Source organism: Ursus maritimus, unplaced genomic scaffold (assembly GCF_017311325.1).
Source record: "Ursus maritimus isolate PB19 unplaced genomic scaffold, ASM1731132v1 scaffold_8, whole genome shotgun sequence".
In the NCBI taxonomy this organism is placed as follows: Eukaryota; Metazoa; Chordata; class Mammalia; order Carnivora; family Ursidae; genus Ursus; species Ursus maritimus.
In genome coordinates, this window is record NW_024426996.1 from 66,398,886 (window position 1) to 66,420,092 (window position 21,207).

The 21,207-nt window shown below is 39.1% G+C and overlaps 1 protein-coding gene across 3 annotated transcripts in view; it reads left to right on the forward strand.

Annotated features, from left to right (window-relative positions):
- Positions 1–21,207, forward strand: part of KCNIP4 (potassium voltage-gated channel interacting protein 4) — a 524,684-nt gene that overhangs the window by 391,169 nt on the left and 112,308 nt on the right. Inside the window, exon 1 of one of the 3 annotated variants that reach the window (XM_040625202.1) lies at positions 331–427. The exons of the other annotated variants lie outside the window; for them this stretch is intronic. Within the exon in view, the coding sequence (XP_040481136.1) occupies positions 376–427 (52 nt within the window). The 5' untranslated portion in view covers positions 331–375. Of the gene's footprint in view, positions 1–330; positions 428–21,207 lie in introns of those variants that run through there. 3 annotated transcript variants of the gene reach the window in all.

Below are 21,207 nucleotides of genomic sequence, written 5' to 3' on the forward strand. Positions count from 1 at the left end.
CCCCCCAAAAAGCCACCAAATTTTACTTTTACTGCTTGACAGAATCGCGAGTTTCTATTTTCACTTGCTAATGCAACATATGCTTTAATGCAACATCTGGAAAAGTTTTGAAAAGAAAACCTAAACAATGTGAAAAATGGGGGGAGGGAAGGATTTCTTTCTTTCTTTCTTTTTTCTTCTGGGGTCCCAACCCGCTGCCTGTGATTGCCTGCTGAGCAGATGGCTGCGTCCAGACCCCGCCTGCCCAGCTTCCTGTGATAAGCCGTGCAGCATGCCCGGTTCTCTCTGCAGACAGCATTAACAGAACCCATCGCATATGTTCTAGGTTTCCTCTACGCTCAGAACAGCACCAAGCGCAGCATTAAAGAGCGGCTCATGAAGCTCTTTCCCTGCTCAGCTGCCAAAACGTCGTCTCCTGCTGTTCAAAGCAAGTTTGTTTGTTTTTTTTTTCTCCACCCACCCCACCTGTTTGTTTCATTCCTTTAGATCTGCATGCACTCCAGTTCTCTGCTTCTAAAAGAAAAAAAATAATATATTATATTATGCGAAACCAAGTCTATTGATGTTCCCTGGTTTATCCAAATACCCAGGGGAATTTTGTGCGATTGTGAGGCCTTTCCCATCTGGCAGACTGATGGCACGGGGTTAGTGACGTGAGCCTGGGCTTCAACGTATTTGGAAATTTCTGTTTGATCTGAGGGCTGAGAGTGGACTTGGGATTCCCATGGCCTGACTGGTTGGCCGAGCTGCTGTGCACTTCAACCTGCATCACCTTGTAGATTTCCTCACTCCCATCTATGTGTTCGGTACACACCGTTTAGATATTGCCAAAATTCAGAAATATCACTAGGTTAGAAAAGCTACTACAGAGTGCAAACCATTTACACAAATGTGAGGGTTTTCTTTTCCTTTGCTCACTTTCTCTCTATCTGTATCAGTCAGGGCTCTCTAGAAAAACAGAACCAATATATAGATGCATACACACCCATACAAGCATAGACACATACATACGTGTACATATCTGTACATTACACATATACACACAAACATGTGTATAAAGGTATTTATTTTAAGGAATTGGTTTCCATGACTGTGGGGGCTGGCACATCTGAAATCCTTAGGGCAGGCTGGCAGGCTGGAAACTCAGGCAGGATTGGAGATTTCAGTCTTGATTCGGAATTCCTTCTTCCCCAGGAAATCTCAGTTTTTGCCTGGCTGTTAAGCATGGGATGAGGTCCACCCACATTATCTAGAGTCATCTCCTTTACTTAGAGTCAACTGTTAGTAGATGTTAACCAGGTCTGCAAAATACCTCGACAGGAACATTAAGATTGGTGTTGGTTGAAATAACTGGGTGCCTAGCTTAGCCAAGTTCACACAGAAGACTAACCTTCACTCTCTCCACCTTCTCTTTGTCTCTAATTTTGTGACATTCTTGAGGAGTAGAAAGTAAGGGGTATCTAAAGGGCAAGCTTTATTTATTTTATAATGATGCTCTATATAATTTATAATGAACATTTACAAATATCCTATGTTTACATTATTTCTTTTTTTTAAGATTTTATTTATTTATTTGAGACAGAGAGAGACTGAGAACAGAAAGAGAGGGTGAGGGAGACTCCCCATTGAGCAGGGAGCCCTACATGGGACTCGATCCCGGGACCCTGGGATCATGACCTCAGCTGAAGGCAGACGCTTAACCAACTGAGCCACCCAGGTGCCCCTTTTTACATTCTTTCATACACAATTTTTTTCAAACATCAAACCACTGTTAGAGAAGGTGGTGCTCTTTGGCAGTGACAAAACACGATATGAAGAATCTGGCTAATGCATTCTACGTGCAGGGCTCTAACCCATATCTTCACCAACTCTCTTTATATTCTGCCTCACCATCTTGTAACAACCGATGGGCTCAGTGATGTAAGAAACGTGAATGCCCTGAAATTTCACTAGTCTCCACAACGCAAACGGAGAAAATATAGAAAGTACCTCAAACAACCCAATACATCCCGTCAAAAGTCCTAGGATAAAACAGTAGCTTACTTCAGTGGCATTGGTTAGACATAATATATCATAATAATAAGATTTAATTAATTCACTTATTCATTCACCATAAATGTATTATATGTCAGTTCCTATTCCCATTAGGGGAGATATAGCAGTAAATAAAACAGCTTTAAAATGGTCCTATCCTACCAGAGCATTCTGTGGGGAGAGGGGGCAGGGTAAAATTACTTTTATTAGTGACAATCTGATGGACAAAAAATTTAAGTTATGGTTGAGATCCATTGCTTCGATTTTTTCCACTCATTGCACACACCACACACACTATCTCACAAACAAAAACATAATGTGTCATCAGCAACCTAAAAGGCCATAATCCCAGAATAATACCCCAGCCCCGATCATCCACAATATCGAAGCTGCAGACGTTTTTATTGCCACTATTTGTCAAAAAATGTTTGTTATTAGAGCCATTGCTCTCCTCCTTTCAAGTTGGAGTCAAAATTGCCAATTTACCAGATATTCACTGAAAACATAGTCATTTGTGCACAGCAGACAGGTAAAATATAACTTTAAAATGGATTCCTATATTCACTTGGGAAGAACAAAATTGCCGGGCCCTATTAGCACACTTCCTGCACCAATCCCTGGTAAAGTCAGACCCCAAATAAATGGTCATGCAGGATGCAATGAAATTTTCAACTACGTGTGAAGGAAAAGCCAGGATCTTTCTTGAAAAAAATAGATACTTCAGTATCTTTTATTATCACTATTATTACTATTTTTTTCTACATGAGCAGAATTATTCTACATGAGCAGAATAATTCTAAAAACTGACATTTTTATGAAAATAGGATTTCATAAAATTGGCTGATATTGAACTGATGCTAGACTTGGCCAATGACCCCAAAAGGTCTGCAGATATAGCCCCCTTCCCCCCTAGCCACCCTTTCCCCACTAGCCACCTGCCACAAGAAAACCCCCGCAGGTGGAAGTAGCTTACTTGGATAGGAAAACACATTAATTCCATTGCTGTATCAGAAGGGGATTATTCGTGGGTCCCTATCCATGATCTGGCCCTAAGCGGTCAGGCACAGGACTGAAAAAATGCTATGAGAACACAAGGCATGGTTAGAGCCAGGTGCCCAGAGGGGCAGAGGACCCGAGGCCACCAGCAGGAAACGCTTGTCTACCAAATGTCTGCATGAGGGACCGCAGAGAACCCTGTGGTGGGGTTTAGCTTGATGGGGCTGGTTCTAGGCTTGAATGAGCTGCACCGTGGCTGAGGGAATATTCTCCACCCCATCCCATGCACCTTCAAAGCTAAAGGGCCAAAACGTAGTTAATAAAGGGCCAGTACTCATTCTAAATTCCATTCTCTTTTCCACGAAGGTAGGTGAGAAAGGGCTCTTCATTCCTCAGGGCAGGAATGTGAGATTTATCAATATTATGCAAATATCAAAAGAAAAAATATTTCCTACAGAAAGACCAAAACTCCTGCTGAGTTATGGCATGCTTTGACTTCTAGTCAGAGACTTGAGAATTTGAAGAGAGCTTTGGAAGACTTGTAGCCTCACCTCACATCAGGTTCCCAGACAGACTCCTCTGTCATCACCAGGAACTGCTCTGCTCCATCAAGGAGATGCCTGTGTGGTGGTTTCCAGCCTTAAAGAGCATTCGTCAGCGTGCCGTGCCCAGATCAGCCTCCTTTTTAACTTCCAAGCACATCGGCCTTAGTCCAGCGCTCGAGAGTAATCTGCAGCACCTGCCCCTTCCTCCACAGCACAGCCTTCCTCCTCCTTCCCCTCCCTCTCCTTCAGAGCTGGGAGGGCAGGTGGTGTATTCACCAAAGTCACTCCTCTTCATGGTAGTAAATTTAGAAAGCATTAAAAAAAAGATAGAAATCACACACACACACACACACACACACCACGACACACTCCTCATCCTACTCCCCTCCGTGAAGTACCTACAAATAGTAAGTAACCTCTTTTTCCATCAATGTGTGTGCATTAATGATCACATCGATACCAAGTTTTTATCCTTTTCTTACATTGCATACTTTCATACATATTAACCTTGCTATTAAAAATGTAAATGTCATTTTTAATGGCAGCATAGTATTACATTGTAAAGTGACAGTATGCTGTATTTGACCACATTCTCTAGCTTCTGAGTATTTAGATTTTTCCCTCTTGCCCTTCTCATCCTATAATATGAGTGGTACTGGGATAAACAACTCTGCGTATACATCTGTGTGTGCCTTTTAGATTATTTTTCTCCCATATTTGGAATTATTAGATGAAAGTATTAAATTATGTGAATGCAAGCTTCCTCACATAGTTTAGAAAATTGTTTTTTGAGTTGGCCTTTTAAATATTTAAACACATCGTGCATATTACCGCTTGAGTTTTTGAGGATAATAGATTTATTATCCTCAATATTTGGAAATTATACACATTTTACAGTCATTTGTTAAATGTAGACTTGAAATATTGCTTCTTCTGTTTGTGCTTCAAATGAAAGCATGAAAAGCAGTAGCACATGACAGTTTCTACACGAAACATTATTATAGACATTATTCAATTTTTAAAAATCGAACATATTACTCATCTTTGACAAAAGGAAAAATAGCAAGCCCCAACGTTTTTGTGGTCAAGCACACATCTTGACTATGAGATTTGAGAGTGTCAGGCAAACATCAAATTCTAAGCACCTCAGATGGATGTTGGGTAACAACAAACATGGCAGATCTATGCAGTGTCCTCCAGTGGAATGGCAGGAAGAGACTTGATTCAAATGTCTTCTTCCTTTTCTTAAAAAAATTATTTATTTATTTATTTATTTATTTTTTAAATATTAATTTGTTATTATGTTATGTTAGTCACCATACAGTACATCCCCAATTTTTGATGTAAAGTTCCATGATTCATTACTTGCGTTTAACACCCAGTGCACCATGCAATACGAGCCCTCCTTAATAACCATCACTGGCCTTTCCCAATCCCCCACACCTCTCCCCTCTGAAGCCCTCAGTTTGTTTCCCAGAGTCCATAGTCTCTCATGGTTCATTCCCCCTTCTGATTACCCCCCCCCTTCCTTCTTCCTTTTCTTCTCCTACCGATCTTCCTACTTCTTATGTCTTCTTCCTGACACCAAAACACCCCAACAAGAATGAGAAATGGGATAGGGACTGAGGCTGGGGACACCTGGGCTGTGAACGAAGGATTAGCATTTAACTTTTGGCCCCTGTGCCCTGTGTAGCCTATTGCGCACTGCTCTGTGAGCACCTGTCCCTAGATGCAGATAAGAGCACCAACCGGGCATAGGAGGCTGGTCACCTTCACTCAGTCGCACTCCCTGACTTTCTTATATCACTCATTGGAAGCTGTCCGCTTGCTGAAATTAAAAACCACTTCGTTTCACTTTATGCTCCCCATCCACCATCTTACTGGCCACTAAAGTCTGGCGAATTTTCTCTCTGAAATATCTTTTAAATTTAGGGTTCTTGCTCAGACCCTAATTATCCCTTCCAAGAACTACAGAACGAGGCAGATGGAGGCAGGGTGGGCTTTAATGTCATCCTGGAATGCATTTGAATTCTTATTGGCCACCTACTAACAAAATGCCTGGAGTTATTTAATTAAATTATCTGGCCCCTTAGTTTCCTTATTTGGTCATTCATTCACATTATTTTTTTGAGAAACCATGTGTTGTCCTCATGATTCTAGGCATTGATTGGCTTTATAGTGGAGGATTAAGACTTACTAGTTCACTGTCTTCATTGAATTTATATGGGAAGAAAGATGATACACGTGAAAACAAAGACAATCCCAGAAGGTGGTGTGTATTATAAAGTAAGTAAACCAGTGGCAAAGTAATAGAAACTGTATGCAGGTGGAAAAGCTACTTGTCTGGATCAGGGAAAGCATCATTGCCAAGGTGACTTTTGAGGCCCCAAACCAAGAGAAGGCCCATAGTATGAGGGTCTGGAGAGAAAGTTCCAAGGAAGAGGACACAGCAAGAGCAAAGGCTCCAAGGAGGGAAGGACCATAGCTTATTCATGGTGCAAAAAGAAAGACCCTTGGGATCATCAGACAAATGGGTGGTTGTGAGATTAAACAAGATAATTCATGCTAAGTACTTAGTACATGAAACATCACGAGTATGAATATATGACAGGTTCTTAACTCAGTTGAGAGTCCCAGTCAGTTTCTAACGCAGGTGTATTATTTTCCCCTTATAATGGCTGCAAAAACTGAGGCACAGAGAGTTAGACAATTTTTCCAATTAACAGAGCTGGGATTGTGACTCCAGAGCCTTCTGTCTTCATCACTTCATCAGGCTGAGCTACACTGACTACCTCTGATATTGACTGAGGAAGCCCCGTTAGGGTGTATAATTGTAGTTCTGTTTCATATGTCGAATCACAAGTCTTCAAATTGGGAGGAAACTTGGGAAAGCTTTAGGTCTGGCACTCTGCATCCAGGAGGGTAGGCCTTACATCGCCATTTCACAATTGGTACAACTGGGTCCTGACGGGTTGTAATGATTTATGCAGAATCTACAATTAAGAAGTTGGAATAAACCCACACCCAAAATCCTCTTAGTCCGATGCTACAGATGCACGTATTGAAGGACTACAGTTATAGGACTGTCATATGAATAGCAGAACTCTTACTGGAAAAATTCAAGGAGAAAGTGAAGGGGAATGTCTATCTAAGCAAAAGTTCATCTTATTTTAAATGTTTTAAGTATTTAGCTTATAACAACAACAACAACAACAACAACAACAGTAGCCTATTATAAGGAATATAGCCTATTTTATATATGAGAAAACTGAGATCTATTGAAAAGAAAGGATTTCTCAAAATAGCAGAGCTATTTTAAAAATCTAGGATAAGAAACTAGACTCAAGTCCAATACTTTCCAACACTGAAATTCTGTGATTTGGTATCAGTCAGGGTCCTGGCAGGAAAAACAAGGCACGCTTAAATAGGGCCATCAACAGGAGTTTAATGAAAGGATTATTTGCAAAGATATGAGCAGGGATTCTGGACCCAGCAAGGCAGGTGAAGCACCCAAGGCTAGTAGGAGTGAAGTTACCATTTCTATACCCATTGTTACCAGAGAGGAAGAAAGCCAAAGCTATACCTATCAGAGAGGGTTTCACAACAGGGATACTAGCCCTTGGAAGAGGAAAGCAGCTGCTACAAGCCAACCTCCAGCCAGGAGGGATCTCAAAAAATAAATTCCATAATCTCGCTCTCCTCCTCTCTGATCTGTTGGAGCTTCCCATTGGGCAGAGGGCAAGGAGTTGAGATAATATCAGATAATATCAGAACAGTGTGTAGAAGGATAGAGTGGCTCTGGAGGCCAACTGGAGATGTTTTCCAGCTTCTCTGTATCTTGGAAGCCAGGGGTTGGAGATCTACAGGACCAGTAACAATTCTTAGAGTCAGTCACACTGCCCTTCTTGAAAGATTTGTTCCCAGTTCCATGATAGGCTGATAAATGTATGTTGATATTCAGTAGATAATTTTTGGATTTAAGGAATTTAACTAGCTTTTTCATGAATGGTTTAGTATCAAGAAATCCCTAGCTACTATACTCTAGGTGAACACGAATACTTTTCCTTTATAAATGCTGTCAAGTCTGTGGCTATATCTCTCTGTCTCCTTATTAGATAACTGAGTAATTCGCTGTGTCTCTCTATGCCCCAATTACATTTTTATAAAGTAATCATTTTCCCTATTTATTCAAAGGACATTATGGTGACCAAAAGATTACTTACTAGATAATAATCAGGAACAAATGCAAAAGATAAAATATTAAACACTTGATTTTATGTATATTTGTATTTATATACCTTTTTTTAAAAAGATTTTATTTATTTATTTAACAGAGAGAGAGAGAGCACAAGCAGGGGGAGTGGGAGAGGGAGAAACAGGCTCACCGCTGAGCAGGGACCCCAATGTGGGGCTCAATACCAGGACCCTGGGATCATGACCTGAGCCGAAGGCAGACACTTAACTGACTGAGCAACCCAGGCATCCCACTATACATGCTTTTATTTAAATTTGTTTCATAATATCTTCCCAGTAAATCTGAGCACCCCCATTCAATCAAAATAATTGATTCACTAAATGAAAGCTTCATTCCAGTGGCTTTTGTTGTTGATTTGAGCAAACACAGGAGAGTGAATACGACAAAATAATTGTGGGGCTAGGCGACTCCAAACCCGTCAGCACACAGCCTTGTATAATTGCAAAACATCATTTCCTAACTTTCACTTCAGATTTCTGGTATAAATACAGCATAACATTTCCGTGTGTTTTGTTTTGCCTGGTAGCATATTGATCATGGAAAGTTTTAGATGTCTCTCTTGGAGGAGAAGCATCAGCACTTGGCTGTTGGAGGATTTGTTTTCAAAAAGTGGCTTAAACTGCTAACATGCTGCCAGTTAAAAATACAACAGTAACTCCAAGAAAGTTTTAAAATGTTTAACCTTCTGAGAATTAAGCTCATGCTAACTCTTTAGTGACTTTAGGTAAAAGCTCTGACCTGGGTATATAGTCAGGAAAATCTTTGGAGGAACAGAAGCGTAACTCATGAAGGTTTGTGAACTTACTGTGTGAGCAGAAAGCAAGGTCCTTTAAATTCATTATATGTATGAGCCCTAAAAATGTTATGTTCAAATACTCAGATGTTATTTTTATTTATTTAATAAGCATCTAGTACTTCTTATGTGGCTGGTACAGTTCTAAGTCCTTTGCACAGTTTAACTCATTATATATTAAAATAGTTCTATAAGATAGACTTCCTTTACTATTCCCATTTTACAGAATAGGAAAATGAGGACTGAGAATCATATTGTCAGTAAGAGGTGTGGGGGTGAGGGAAAGAGTTTGACCCAGAAGTTGAGCTTCAGAGTCTGTACTTTGTTGGTTTTAGAGGTTTTTTTCCCACTTACCTGCTCGGCATAGGACAAGCCTTATGCAACCCATATGGTCCAGAGAGATGGTGGTAGCCTCTTGAATGAGTTGTTTCCCCCTTTCTGAACCTAAGTCTCACCATCTACAAATGAGAAGCCCAGACTGTGTCTCAAATTCTCCTTCCAGATCTAGAATTGCAGGAATCAATGAGATGGCACGCTTATCCGTGGCTATGACAAATGGCAGATGTTTCAAAGCTAGCATAAAATTTTCTCCTTTTGTGGATCTTCACTACCCATGGAAAGCAGGAAGTGGGAGAAGTTAGAACTTCAACACAACCCAAGTTGCATAGCAGTCGGCACTACCATTTACTTGCCATAAACTACGTGTTTTACTAATTTGGATACTTGTCCCTGTCTTTTTTATGGCCTTTCATAGTTTTTAAAATTCTTTATCCTGATTATCTCATTTAATCCTCCTAAAACTCCTGGGAGAATGACAGATAACAAGGGTTATATTCTCCATTTAGCAAACTAAAAAATGGAGAGATTAGTGGCTTGTCCAAAGCCACATAAATATTTAGTGACAAAGGGAAAGAGGAGCACTCTTTTTCCTGGTCCATCATATATTTACCAAGAATTTTCATTAAACCAGGAATGAGTCTGAGTATAAGAAAGAGAGAGACAGGAGTCCCAGGACAGCTGTCTCCTCTTGACAGATTTAGTGGATTTCATGTCAACATGGCAGACATTTATGGAGCACTAATTATTTTTAAAAGTAATAGCTCCAGGAGCAAGGGAACACATAAATCACTTCCTCTGAAGGCTGACATTGTACTGAAGTAAACAAGTATGTATAGACATCACTCAGATGCAATGAATACAGGTAAACACTGTGAGAGACAATACGAGACAAGTGTTGGTGTTAAGAAGTTAAGGGTGATAACTCTGACTAGCCTATTTGGTTCAAATTCTGGTTCTGTGACCAACTAACTAGCTATAGAAAACTTGGGTGAGTAGTTTACCCTTTCTGAACTTCAATTTCTTCATCTGAAAGGTAGAAATAATAATAGTAAATATTCCGTATACTTGCTCAAAGGAGTAAATAAGTATGTGAACTGTTAACAACAGTGGCCAATGAATGTTGGCTGCCGATGCTGTTATTCTACGAGGACAATGATGATCACAGCTAGTCTAGCCACACAGAGAAGGGGTTGAATCCCACCTAAGTGCATTTCACAAACAGGTAATGTTTCTTCGGGCCCTTTGGAAAAGCATCATTTCACTAGGAGGAGAAATAGCCGGAAGAAAGTTCTAGGTAATTGAAAAGATAAAGCTTAAGACAGTCAGGAGGAGTGAGAAGTAGGGAAGAGAATCTACCAGAAGAGGTGAGCTGGGACCAGAGTCTGAAGGTTCTTACTACCAACACAAGGCTGGACTTTACCAATAAAACAAGGCAATGAGGAATCACCCAAGCCTCTTATTTATTTATTTTTTTATTTCAGCTTTATCGAGTTACGATTGACACATAAAATTGTAAGATATTGAAAATGTAAGATAATGAAAATGATAGTTGTATAGTTGTGAAAGGACTCCCCTCATTTAGTTCATTAACACATACATCACCTAACATATATATCGTTCTTGTTTGTTTGATTTTGCTTTTGGAGGAACTGTATCAGGAAACATCAATTGCACAATAAGTGTTATTAAATATAGTCACCATATTTTACATTGGATGTTCAAACACTATTCATCTTCTAGCTGAAAGTTTGTACCCTCTGACCAAACTCTCCCTGTTTTCTCCACTGCCAAACCCTGCTGGAAGCTGCTTTTCTACTCTCTGTTTCTGTAGTTTTGACTTTATGTTTTTTAGATTTCATATATAAGTGATATCATAAAGTATTTGTCTTTGTCTGGCTTATCTCACTAAACATAATGCTCATGTGCTATCACAAATGGCAGGATTTCTTTATTTTCCATGGCTGAATAATATTGCTATATCTTTATACCACATCTTCTTTATCCATTCAGCCATTGATGGCCACTCAGCTTGCTTCCATTTCTTGGCTATTGTAAATAATGCTGCAATAAATATGGAGGTTCAGATATTGCTTCAATATCCTGTTTGCATCAATTTTTTTTGATAGATACCCAGTAGTGGGTTTGCTGTATCAAAATGGAAGTGACTCTTTTTCTTGATTGGGTTTTCATATGGCTAGAGCCAGCCAATAGTCAAGTGAGTTGAACACAAATCCAACTTTAGAAGGGTTGATGGTGAACTTGAAGCCAGTGAAAAAACTGACAAAGGATCAAGAGGAACATTTGAAGGCAAGATACAGAGTATCAAAACAATCAGCAAAAACTAGTTGGGAATTGGTTTCAAATCAAGGAACCAACAAAGACTCAGAGTGAGAAAATGATGCAAAAATAAATTTTAAAAAATCAGAAAGCAAGTAAATTGTTGAAGGAGAAAAAAAAAACAAGAGGAAAGTCAGTTGGGAAACTGTTTAAAAAGGCTATGTGACAAACAATTTCAACAGTTAACTCTTATTGAGAACAACATTATTCTAAATCAAAAGAATTATTGCAAGCATTTAGCGCAAACCAGTGAGGAAGGCAAAATTATAATCCCCGCTTAGATGAGAGACTAAGCAAGGAAATTAAATCACTAACCCAAGATCTCCCGCTTACTAACTGTTAAAGCAGAGCTTTGATCTTGAACAGCATATTGCCAGAGCTTTAAGACTTCACCGCTAGACTTCTCTGCCTACAAAAGAAAACAATGGCCTAAATATAAGGCAATAGTGATAGAAGTTGATGCTCATGGATTGGAAGAATTAATATTGTTAAAATGCCCATATTACCCAAATCAATCTAGAGATTCAATGTAATACTTATCAAAATATCAACAGCATTTTTCATAAAACTAGAGCAAATAATCCTAAAATTTGTATGGAACCACAAAAGAGCCTGAATAGCCTAAGAAATCTTGAGACAAAAAAAAAAAAGCTGGAGGTATCACAGTTCTAGATTTCAAGATATACTACAAAGCTGTAGTAATCAAAAGAGTATGGTACTGACACAAAAATAGATATATAGGTCAACGGAACAGAATAGAGAGCCCAGAATAGAGAGCCTATGGCTGATGCTCTGACAGCAGCCATCGCAACATTTTTCTAGATCTGTCTCCTTAAGCAAGAGAAACAAAAGTAAAAATAAACTATTGGGACCACAACAAAATAAAAAATCTTCTGCACAGTGAAAGAAGCCATCAACAAAACAAAAAGCCAACCAACTGAATGGGAGAAGATATTTGCAAATGATATATCCAATGATGGGTTAATATCCAAAATATATAAAGAACTTACACAACTCAACACCAAAAAACCAAACAATCCAATTAAAAAATGGGCAGAGGACCAGAATAGACATTTTTCCAAAGAATACAGACAGATGACCAACAGACATGAAAAGATTCTTAAAATCACTAATCATCAGGGAAATGCAAATCAAAACCACAATAAGATGTCACCTTCCACCTGTTAGAATGGCTAAAATCAAAAAGATAAGAAATTACATGTGTTGGCAAGGATGTGGAGAGAAAGGAACCTTTGTACACTATTGATGGGAATGTAAATTGGTACAGCCACTGTGTAAAACAGTATGGAGATTACTCAAAAAATTAAATATAAAAATACCATATGATTCAATAATTTCATTACTGGATATTTACTCAAAGGAAAAAACCCACTAATTCAAAAAGATATATGCACCCCTATGTTCACTGCAGCATTATTTACAATAGCCAAGATATGGAAGCAACCTAAGAGTCCACTAATAGATGTGTCAGTATATATATATATATAGAAGAAGTGGTACACACACACACACACACACAGAGTGGAATATTATTCAGCCATTAAAAAGAATGGAATCGTCATTTGCAACAACATGAATGGAGCTCAGGCTATTAGGCTAAACAAAACAAGTCAGTCCAAGAAAGACAAATACCATATGATTTCACTCATATGTGTAATTTAAGAAACAAAACAAACAATCATAGAGGAAAAAAAGAGAGAGGAAGACAAACCAAGAAATAGACATTTAACTATAGAGAACAAACTGATGGTTACCAGAGGGGAGGTGAGTGGGGGATGGGCTAGATAGGTGATGGGGATTAAGGAGTGCACTTGTTGTGATGAGTACCAGGTGTTGTACGGAAGTGTTGAATCACCATATTGTACACCTGAAACTAATATTACACTGAAAATTAACTAACTGGAATTTGTAAATATTTTTAAAAACAAGTGACTAAACAAACAAACAAAAAGCAGAATCAGGGGCGCCTGGGTGGCACAGTGGTTGGGCGTCTGCCTTCGGCTCAGGGCATGATCCCAGCATTGCAGGATCGAGCCCCACATCAGGCTCCTCCACTGTGAGCCTGCTTCTTCCTCTCCCACTCCCCCTGCTTGTGTTCCCTCTCTCGCTGGCTGTCTCTATCTCTGTCAAATAAATAAAATCTTTAAAAAAAAAAAAAAGCAGAATCAGACCTATAAATACAGAGAACAAACAGGATCGCCAGAGTGGAGGGAAGGGAGAGGATGGGCAAAATGGGTTCAGGGAAATGGGGGACACAGGCTTCCAGTTATGAAATTATGGAATGAATAAGTCACAGAAGTAAGAGGCACAGCATAGGGAATATAGTCAATGACATCGTAATAGCATTTATGGTGACAGATGGTAGCTACACTTGAATTGAGCACAGCAGTGTAACGTGTAAACTTGTCAGATCACTGTGCTCTCTACCCCCGAAACTAATGTAACACTGTGTGTCTACTCCACTCAAATAAAAAAATAATAATAATAAAAATCAGTGGTGGAAGGGAGAGGATAGATTTGGAACTCCTGGTGAAGATTCAACTGGACACACTAGGAAATAGTTGGTAGTATTGAATTAAGATAGAAAAGGCACAAAGTGATTCTACCAAAAAGATAATGGTGGCATTAAGTAAGATAAGGAACAGAGAAGGCCATGAAACTAGGTTAAGATGATAGTTTTATTTAGACAATTGGCTTAAAGTGTCTAAAGAACACAAGCCATTCTTGGAACAAGCTTTATTGTTAACTGGTGTATCTTTTTTTCCGGGTTACTTACATGATGAAATCTTTGCATCCCACATGATTTTTCTACTATTTTCTTACTGTTAATGGGCCAAAGGGGTGGAATGATAACTACTTAAGTTACATAGAAGTTTCGATAAACAAAATCCTCTATTTTTTCTTTTACTTAATAATTTTATGATTGGTCACTCTAATCATGTTTCTAATAGGAGTCATAAATACCTATTTTCCATTAGCATTGAGCTAAGAAGTAATATTTGGGCTAAACATGAACGTAGTCAACGCCAGTTTCTGCCAGTTTCCTTTAAAAACTGAAAAGGGAGACTAACACTTCAAGCAGACTCAATTTTACACTCCACCAGGTCTATAAAATACAGAGCATTGCTACCTTATCTGCTTAGATTGCAGGTTAAAGTTTAACTTTCTTACTTTCAAACTGCCTTCTTGCCAGGGGATAGAGAGCAGCAAGTGCAATAGGCAGAAGTTCTTTACAGAAACATTGGCCCATCTTCGCTTCCAAACTTCCAGGGGGGAAAAAAAGACAAGTTCTGGGGATTAAATAGGCAGAGGAACTTACTCACCTTTCAGCAAAGACTTTGAGACTTTGGGTAGAAAAACAATTCCATGGTACATGGGTAGTGTTCTTTGAATCTTCCTGAAGATAGGCATATTCTCCAGTGAGCATTGCTGGAGGTCATAAAACCACATTTAATTTATCTCAGTGACAGTGCAAAATTAATGAATACTTTAGGTGAGCAGAGGTTGGAAGGGTCAGGAGCAAAATCATCATCACAATAGCAGAGAGCAAGCAGGTGGAATCCAAGGGTGCTCCGAAGACCATGCAAAGCCTTTACATGCATCATTCCATTTAATCTGTAGTTATTGTTCATTCAGTAAGAGACAGGATTCCTTTCTCTGTTGGCATTTACTCCCTTAATGATACCATTGAGTTTCAGGGTCTTATGTATGATTTATATGACGATGACTCTGCCATTTACATCTTTAGCCCAGACCATGATTCTCAACTCCAGACCCATGTGTCCATCCGATCAGCTGACAACTCCACATGGGTGTTCAATAAGTGACTCTTCCATTAGAATTAAGGTCTATGCGAGCAAAGATTTTGTTGTTGTTGTTGTTGTTGTTGTTGTTCATTCTACTATCCATAGTGCCTTGAACAGTGCCTGGTTTATGATAGGCACTCAGTAAATTGAATGAATGAATGAATGATGAACTAGGCATTTGTGGTAACAAGATAATTGAGACAGATCTCTTGTCTCCAGATGTTCACATCACAGAAGAAATGACAGATAAACAATCAGGTCAATGATATATAAGGCAATCAGAGCAGACAGCAGACAACTATGCATACTGGACGGAAGTCTGAGGAGACTTGTCCTGTGCCAAGCCCTGTCCACATCGAGATAAGCCTCAAAGAGAATAAAAAGATAATGTTGAGGCAGAAGAAAGGAGGATCCATGTAGAAGGAGATGGTGAAAACAAAAGGATTAAAGTTGACAACACAAGCTTTGTTCGGAGAATAGCAAATTGTCCAAGATATGATGTCATACGGTGCATGGGAGGAAATGACAGGCAGTAAAGCTAGGTTATTCTTTCAAATTCCATTCCAAAAAATGGTCCTTACTCCTTTGTCCATACCAAAGTGGAAGAGTATAAAAGGTCTATTTTAAATGCTTTCTACACATTATTTCATTTCAACCTCTCAACAACCCTTTGCAGTAAATTCTATTATTATCCCCCTTAATGGATGAAGAAACTGAGGCATAGAGAGACTAAGCACCTTACCCAAGGTCACAGGCTAACAAGAGGAAGCAAATGGATTCAAACTCAAGAAGTATAACAGAGCCCTCACCCCTGAAGATTCTAGAACAATGACTCACTAGTAAGTGTGCAGTAGGTATTAATATCATAATTGCTACCCTTTATTGATTAATTATTGTATGTCAGTACATAATTCAAACGATTTCTCAAAACAACTTTATGAAATTGATATGAGTGTTATTCCCAGTTTATAGATTTTAAAATTGAGGCTTAGGGCCGTCAAACACATCATCCAGTATCAGAATTGAGAAACAGACCCAGGAGAAAAAAAAATGGAGCAACTAATTTGCTAGAATGAGCGCTCCCAAGCAGTTTTCTTCTTATTGAAAGGGTGGCAATAGATGTCACTATAATTAATACTAATATTACTACAAATAACAATAATATTATGATTGTTTACCATGTCCCAGTCACACATAGCAGCTCATTTTACATCCAGAGTCACTCTATACTATAATATCAGGTCAAATTTTACACTCATCTTTATGGCATTGAATGAGAGCAGAACTAAGTCACAGAGAGTCTTACTAACTTAACACTAGTCACACGTAAATGCCCAGCTGACATTTGGGCTAAGCAATCTAACTTCCTCTGAAGCAAGAAACTAGCTTTAACCTAGAAAGAACATAACAAAACCTAGATCACTGCTCAGTTTTCCTGATGCTCTATTTTAAAAATAACCATGACAGGGGCACCTGACTGGCTCAGTCAGAAGAGCATGTGACTCTTGACCTTGGGGTCGTGAGCTTGAGCCCCACATTGGATGTAGAGATTACTTAAATAAATAAACTTTAAATATGGCCATGACAGGTAAATGTTTTGTGGCAAAATATTTACCAGCATCCCTGATATTAGCCCCAAAACATCCCCCTGATACGCCACTAAAAATTTATTATTAAACTCACCCAACTTCTTCTTAACTCCCAACATCATAGATTCTAGCTATTTACGGTCTACTTGCTAAAGCAACACACAACCCAGTCACATCTTATGAATCCAACATTACACTTTATGTAAATAAAATTTCTATCCATCTGGTTAATATCCGTTCATGAATGTTAACTAGGCTTATTGTGGTGATCATTTTGCAAAATATGCAAAGGTCGAATCATTATGTTGTACAGCTAAAACTAGTATAATATTATATATGGTTATATCTAAATAAATAAACAATAAATAAATACATAAAATTTCCGTATGTTTAATCTTTTACGATCAGGCTTTAAATGGACATTTTAAAAATGTTTCACCTGCATATTATCTTCTGAATCAAAGTAAAGAGAACAAAGCTTGTTCCTAATAACCCAGATCGAAAGTTGGTCATTGACTACTCTGCTATTATTATTATTTGCTATAATATACTCGTGTGCCTTTTCAGCTTCATGTTCCCTCCTCTGTTCTCAGGCCATCAGCTGTCACTTCTAGACTTTAGAGTCAGTACATTTAGGTTTAAGTCATCACTCATAGCTTCCTGTTTCTATGTCCTTCATAAGTTACATTTCTTCCAGCCCTGATTTCCTCATCTGTAAAAGCAGGGTGACAATATTGTGCATAGCGTAATCGTGAGGGTCAGCTATAATAATGAAAGTGAAAATAATTTTGTTCACTCCAAAGTGCCAGCTGTCAAATATTAGGTATTATTACTGTGACTCATGGGCTTCTTTTAGTTTGTACTCCTCCCTTCCCATCCCCAGCTGCTTCCAAAGTGGAGTGAAAAGCTTATTAAAATTGTGGCCATAGTAAGCATGGGGACACTCTTATTGAGATAGGACATTTGGACAGCCATTTGGCAAAGCACTGTACTAGGAGTCAAGGAGAGCCAGGTCGAGGCTCAGATCTGCTGCTGATGTGAGCCATGGCCTTTGACTTACAACCGCTAGTGCTAAGGCTCTAAAGCTGAATATAAATTTACAAAGGGAAGGGGCTGGATTCTAAACCACAGTCAGTTCTAGGGTAACTATTTTCTGCCTAGAGCCCTATTGCTACTAAATTCCTGATTCTAGGTTGGGTTTGTGATTTCCAGATAAGTGGAGCCCCATCCTCCTTCCCCTTCTACAGTAGGCAGAACAACAGAAGAGTTAATGACGTGAATCCTGGAACCAGAGTATCCAGAGTTCATACTCTGGCCGTGCTACTGTGTGACCATGGGCAAGTTCCTTCACCTCTCTGAGCCAGTGTCTTCCTCTGTAGAACATAATTTAGTATCCACAGTGTGCTGATGGGGATTTTATGAGTTAATATAAGGAAAGCACTTATACAGAACAAATATTATAAAAAGTGGTTTGTTATTATTATTTGATTTTAAAGGCAAACTAAAAGGAGCTTATCAAACTTGAGGAGAAACTCTTTTGTTAGGGCATTTTTAATTTAGTCAGCCATCATGGGCTATCTTTCCTTATCTCTCTCCATGTTTCACCATTTTTTATAAATTTTCTCTTTGATTGTATTCCCTCTCAGCTGTCAACTTTCCTGACTAGATTATCAATCTTTGGGGTCTATCTTGATGTGTAAGTTCAATCATATTCCTTGTTTCCTTCTTACCAAACCCCAGCATGTCTATTGTAGACTTTTTCTCTGTGTATAATGACTTGCAATATCATTATTATGTTGCTCATTTACCAAAAAGCAAGTAAGACCCTACCAGCTATGAAATAATAGCTCGTATCATAAGGAGTCACACATGACTTGCTCCAGTAATAATACAGCTAACACTAATAACAAGCATTCCAATTAGGTGATTATATTTTAAAATCTAAGCTTGCATGAAGAGTTAGTATTTATGTTTGTAAATAAGGTAGAGACGATCCATTCATGATCGCTGTGAGAAATAGCTCCAGCAATCTTCCTCTGAGTAGTTATATTTTCTAAGTGATTGAATCCGGTCATGAAATTGCAAAGTAATTCAAGTTCTCCTCAAATGGAAATTTCAATGTCATTGCCAACCACCACCTTTAACAGAAGATGTTCAAAATAATTGGCCATTTTCAAAATACTTTTCGTTTTCCATGTGATATATGAATATTAAATAGGATAAGGTACTAATTATAAAGGGTTTTTTTGGTCCTAACATACTTTTAAGACCAGAATTGAAGACACACATGTCTGCTTAACAAAAACCGGGCGGCGGGGGATTCTAGTTGTTTAGGGTGGTCTGGGATGTGCTAGGATTCCCGCAGTGTTTTGGATGGATTGATTGCTTTCTACTCGTGGGCCGTGCTCCATCAGCTTGGAGTTAATTGCTCCTGTGCTCTCCACGTGCACCTGAAAATAGCTCCTGGTGGGTGGAGAGGTGAATGGTTGTGAACACAGCAAGAGTCAGGAGGGCTCCCAGGCCTTCAGATTCTTGAGATAAAGCATTTAAAGTTGGCAAAGTTTAAACAGTTGCTTACAGTGCTTGTCCCAGGTTTGAACTCTCCACCAAGTCAAATGATTGAACAGAAAATAGACGGGTTTGTGTGAGTTCCCGGCAACCCCACTTATCAGCTGTGCGACGCGAATTCCTTAATTCTGAAAATCAGTGTCCTCAACGGACTTTAATGCTAACCGCTCTGAGGACAGTGAGGGTTGGAGCTAAGGAATGGAATGCTGTGACTATATGACATTCTCTCAATGCCTATCCTAGTTTTCAAAGTAGGAAGAAAGAGAGGAAAGAATTTGTATCGGTACCATGTACAATCGCTTTCGAAATCTTCACCTGGACGCTTGATCTTTGTCCTGCTGGGTCAGATGTGAGCATTAACAAAACAGTAGCATCTTCTCCTTATTCTAGACATTCTCACAAGTACTTTTCAATGTATATAGTCAAGAATCTCCCAGTGGTATTTAGTGTAAATCTAAAACCTGGAGCAAAATTCATCAAACCGTCCTCCGCTATCTGCCACTGGACCAAGCTTCTAAAACCAGACGCAGCATATCATTAGGAGGTAATCATCCTCATCATGATTTTATTGCCACACTGACGAAGTCACTATTAAACCAATTTAATAAAGCATAAACATTAGGAATAAAGACTCAAAGGATGTTTTCATAAATGAGATAAAGCAATATAAGTCAAGCCAGCTGAATCTTTGGCTAGACAAATCAATTTCAGCTCAAATAGAATTTTAAAGTTGTAGTGTTTGTAATCTTTTATAATGAAAAATGGGTATGCTATGTAAAGAAGGGTCACGTTGTATTGCGAAATGGACCTCCTGTAGATTCATCCATTATGTTTGGGAGGCTTACGATAGTAATTCATTGATTTCACATGTTTTTACGGAGCACGTTAAGTGTGCCAAACTAACCCACTACCGTCAGAGTGATGGGTCTGGCTAGGGGGCTGGCCGGTCCTAGGTGGAATGAGGCAGCGGCCTCCCAGTGCCCCACGTTATGATGAAGCAAGGACTCCTCTCTGTGTACCGAGGCTGGGTTCTAAACCAAATTTCTGAGTGGGGGGACATTATTTAGAAAATGGCTTTATTTCAGCCTCACAGGCCTTGTTTACAAACACTTGCTTTAGGAAGGCAGACCTCACGCTCATAGTTGTTTGCAAAGCAAGATGTTCTGCAGTTATGTTCCGGAGGGTATGGTTTGACCTTGGATGGAGGCAGATGGGCATAATTATAAGTTGGGCTGTAATAAACTTCTGCTGTAGAAGGGAAGTTGTGAGAAAGAGGAGAAAGATGCCTATTTTTAAAACTCATCCAGTTGTTCCCAGGTGATCCGAACTCCAATTTCTAGCCCAATTGTGTCACGGCCTGAGGGGGACTGTTTACTCAGACGTAGGACAACCTTGGCCCTGAGAGAGTTAAGTCTAAGAAACAAATAACAAAAAGAGACAGCTGGGAAGCTCAAGGGCGTCTGGGTTTGGGAATTAGTTGTCTGATTAAAATTAAATCTGTTAGAAGATACATGAATTAAACTGCGATTTGTATTCAGCTTGTCTCAGGATGCAAAAGCAGCACCGAATTAGCAACTCAGCAAGATGCCCGCGGAGTTAAATCTTGGCAGAGCCCCGGAGATGATTCAGGTGGCCAGGGTCCCGCCTGGTCCTGGTTTTAATCTTAGCCACACATTTCTCGGTGGTAAAATGTATAAAAGCAAACAGTCTTTTTGTTTTTTCCAGCTCTGAGATAGCAACCCTTCTACGCCTTGTTCCATTTGTTTCTAAATCAGCCCAGCATTGACTGCCACCGCGGTGATCTCTCCAAGGCACGCAGGCACGGTTCCTCTGAGGCATTGGGGGTTCATTGGCAGCCTAAAATCATTTTTCCTCTAGGATTTTGGAGATATATATATATATATATATATATATATATATATAT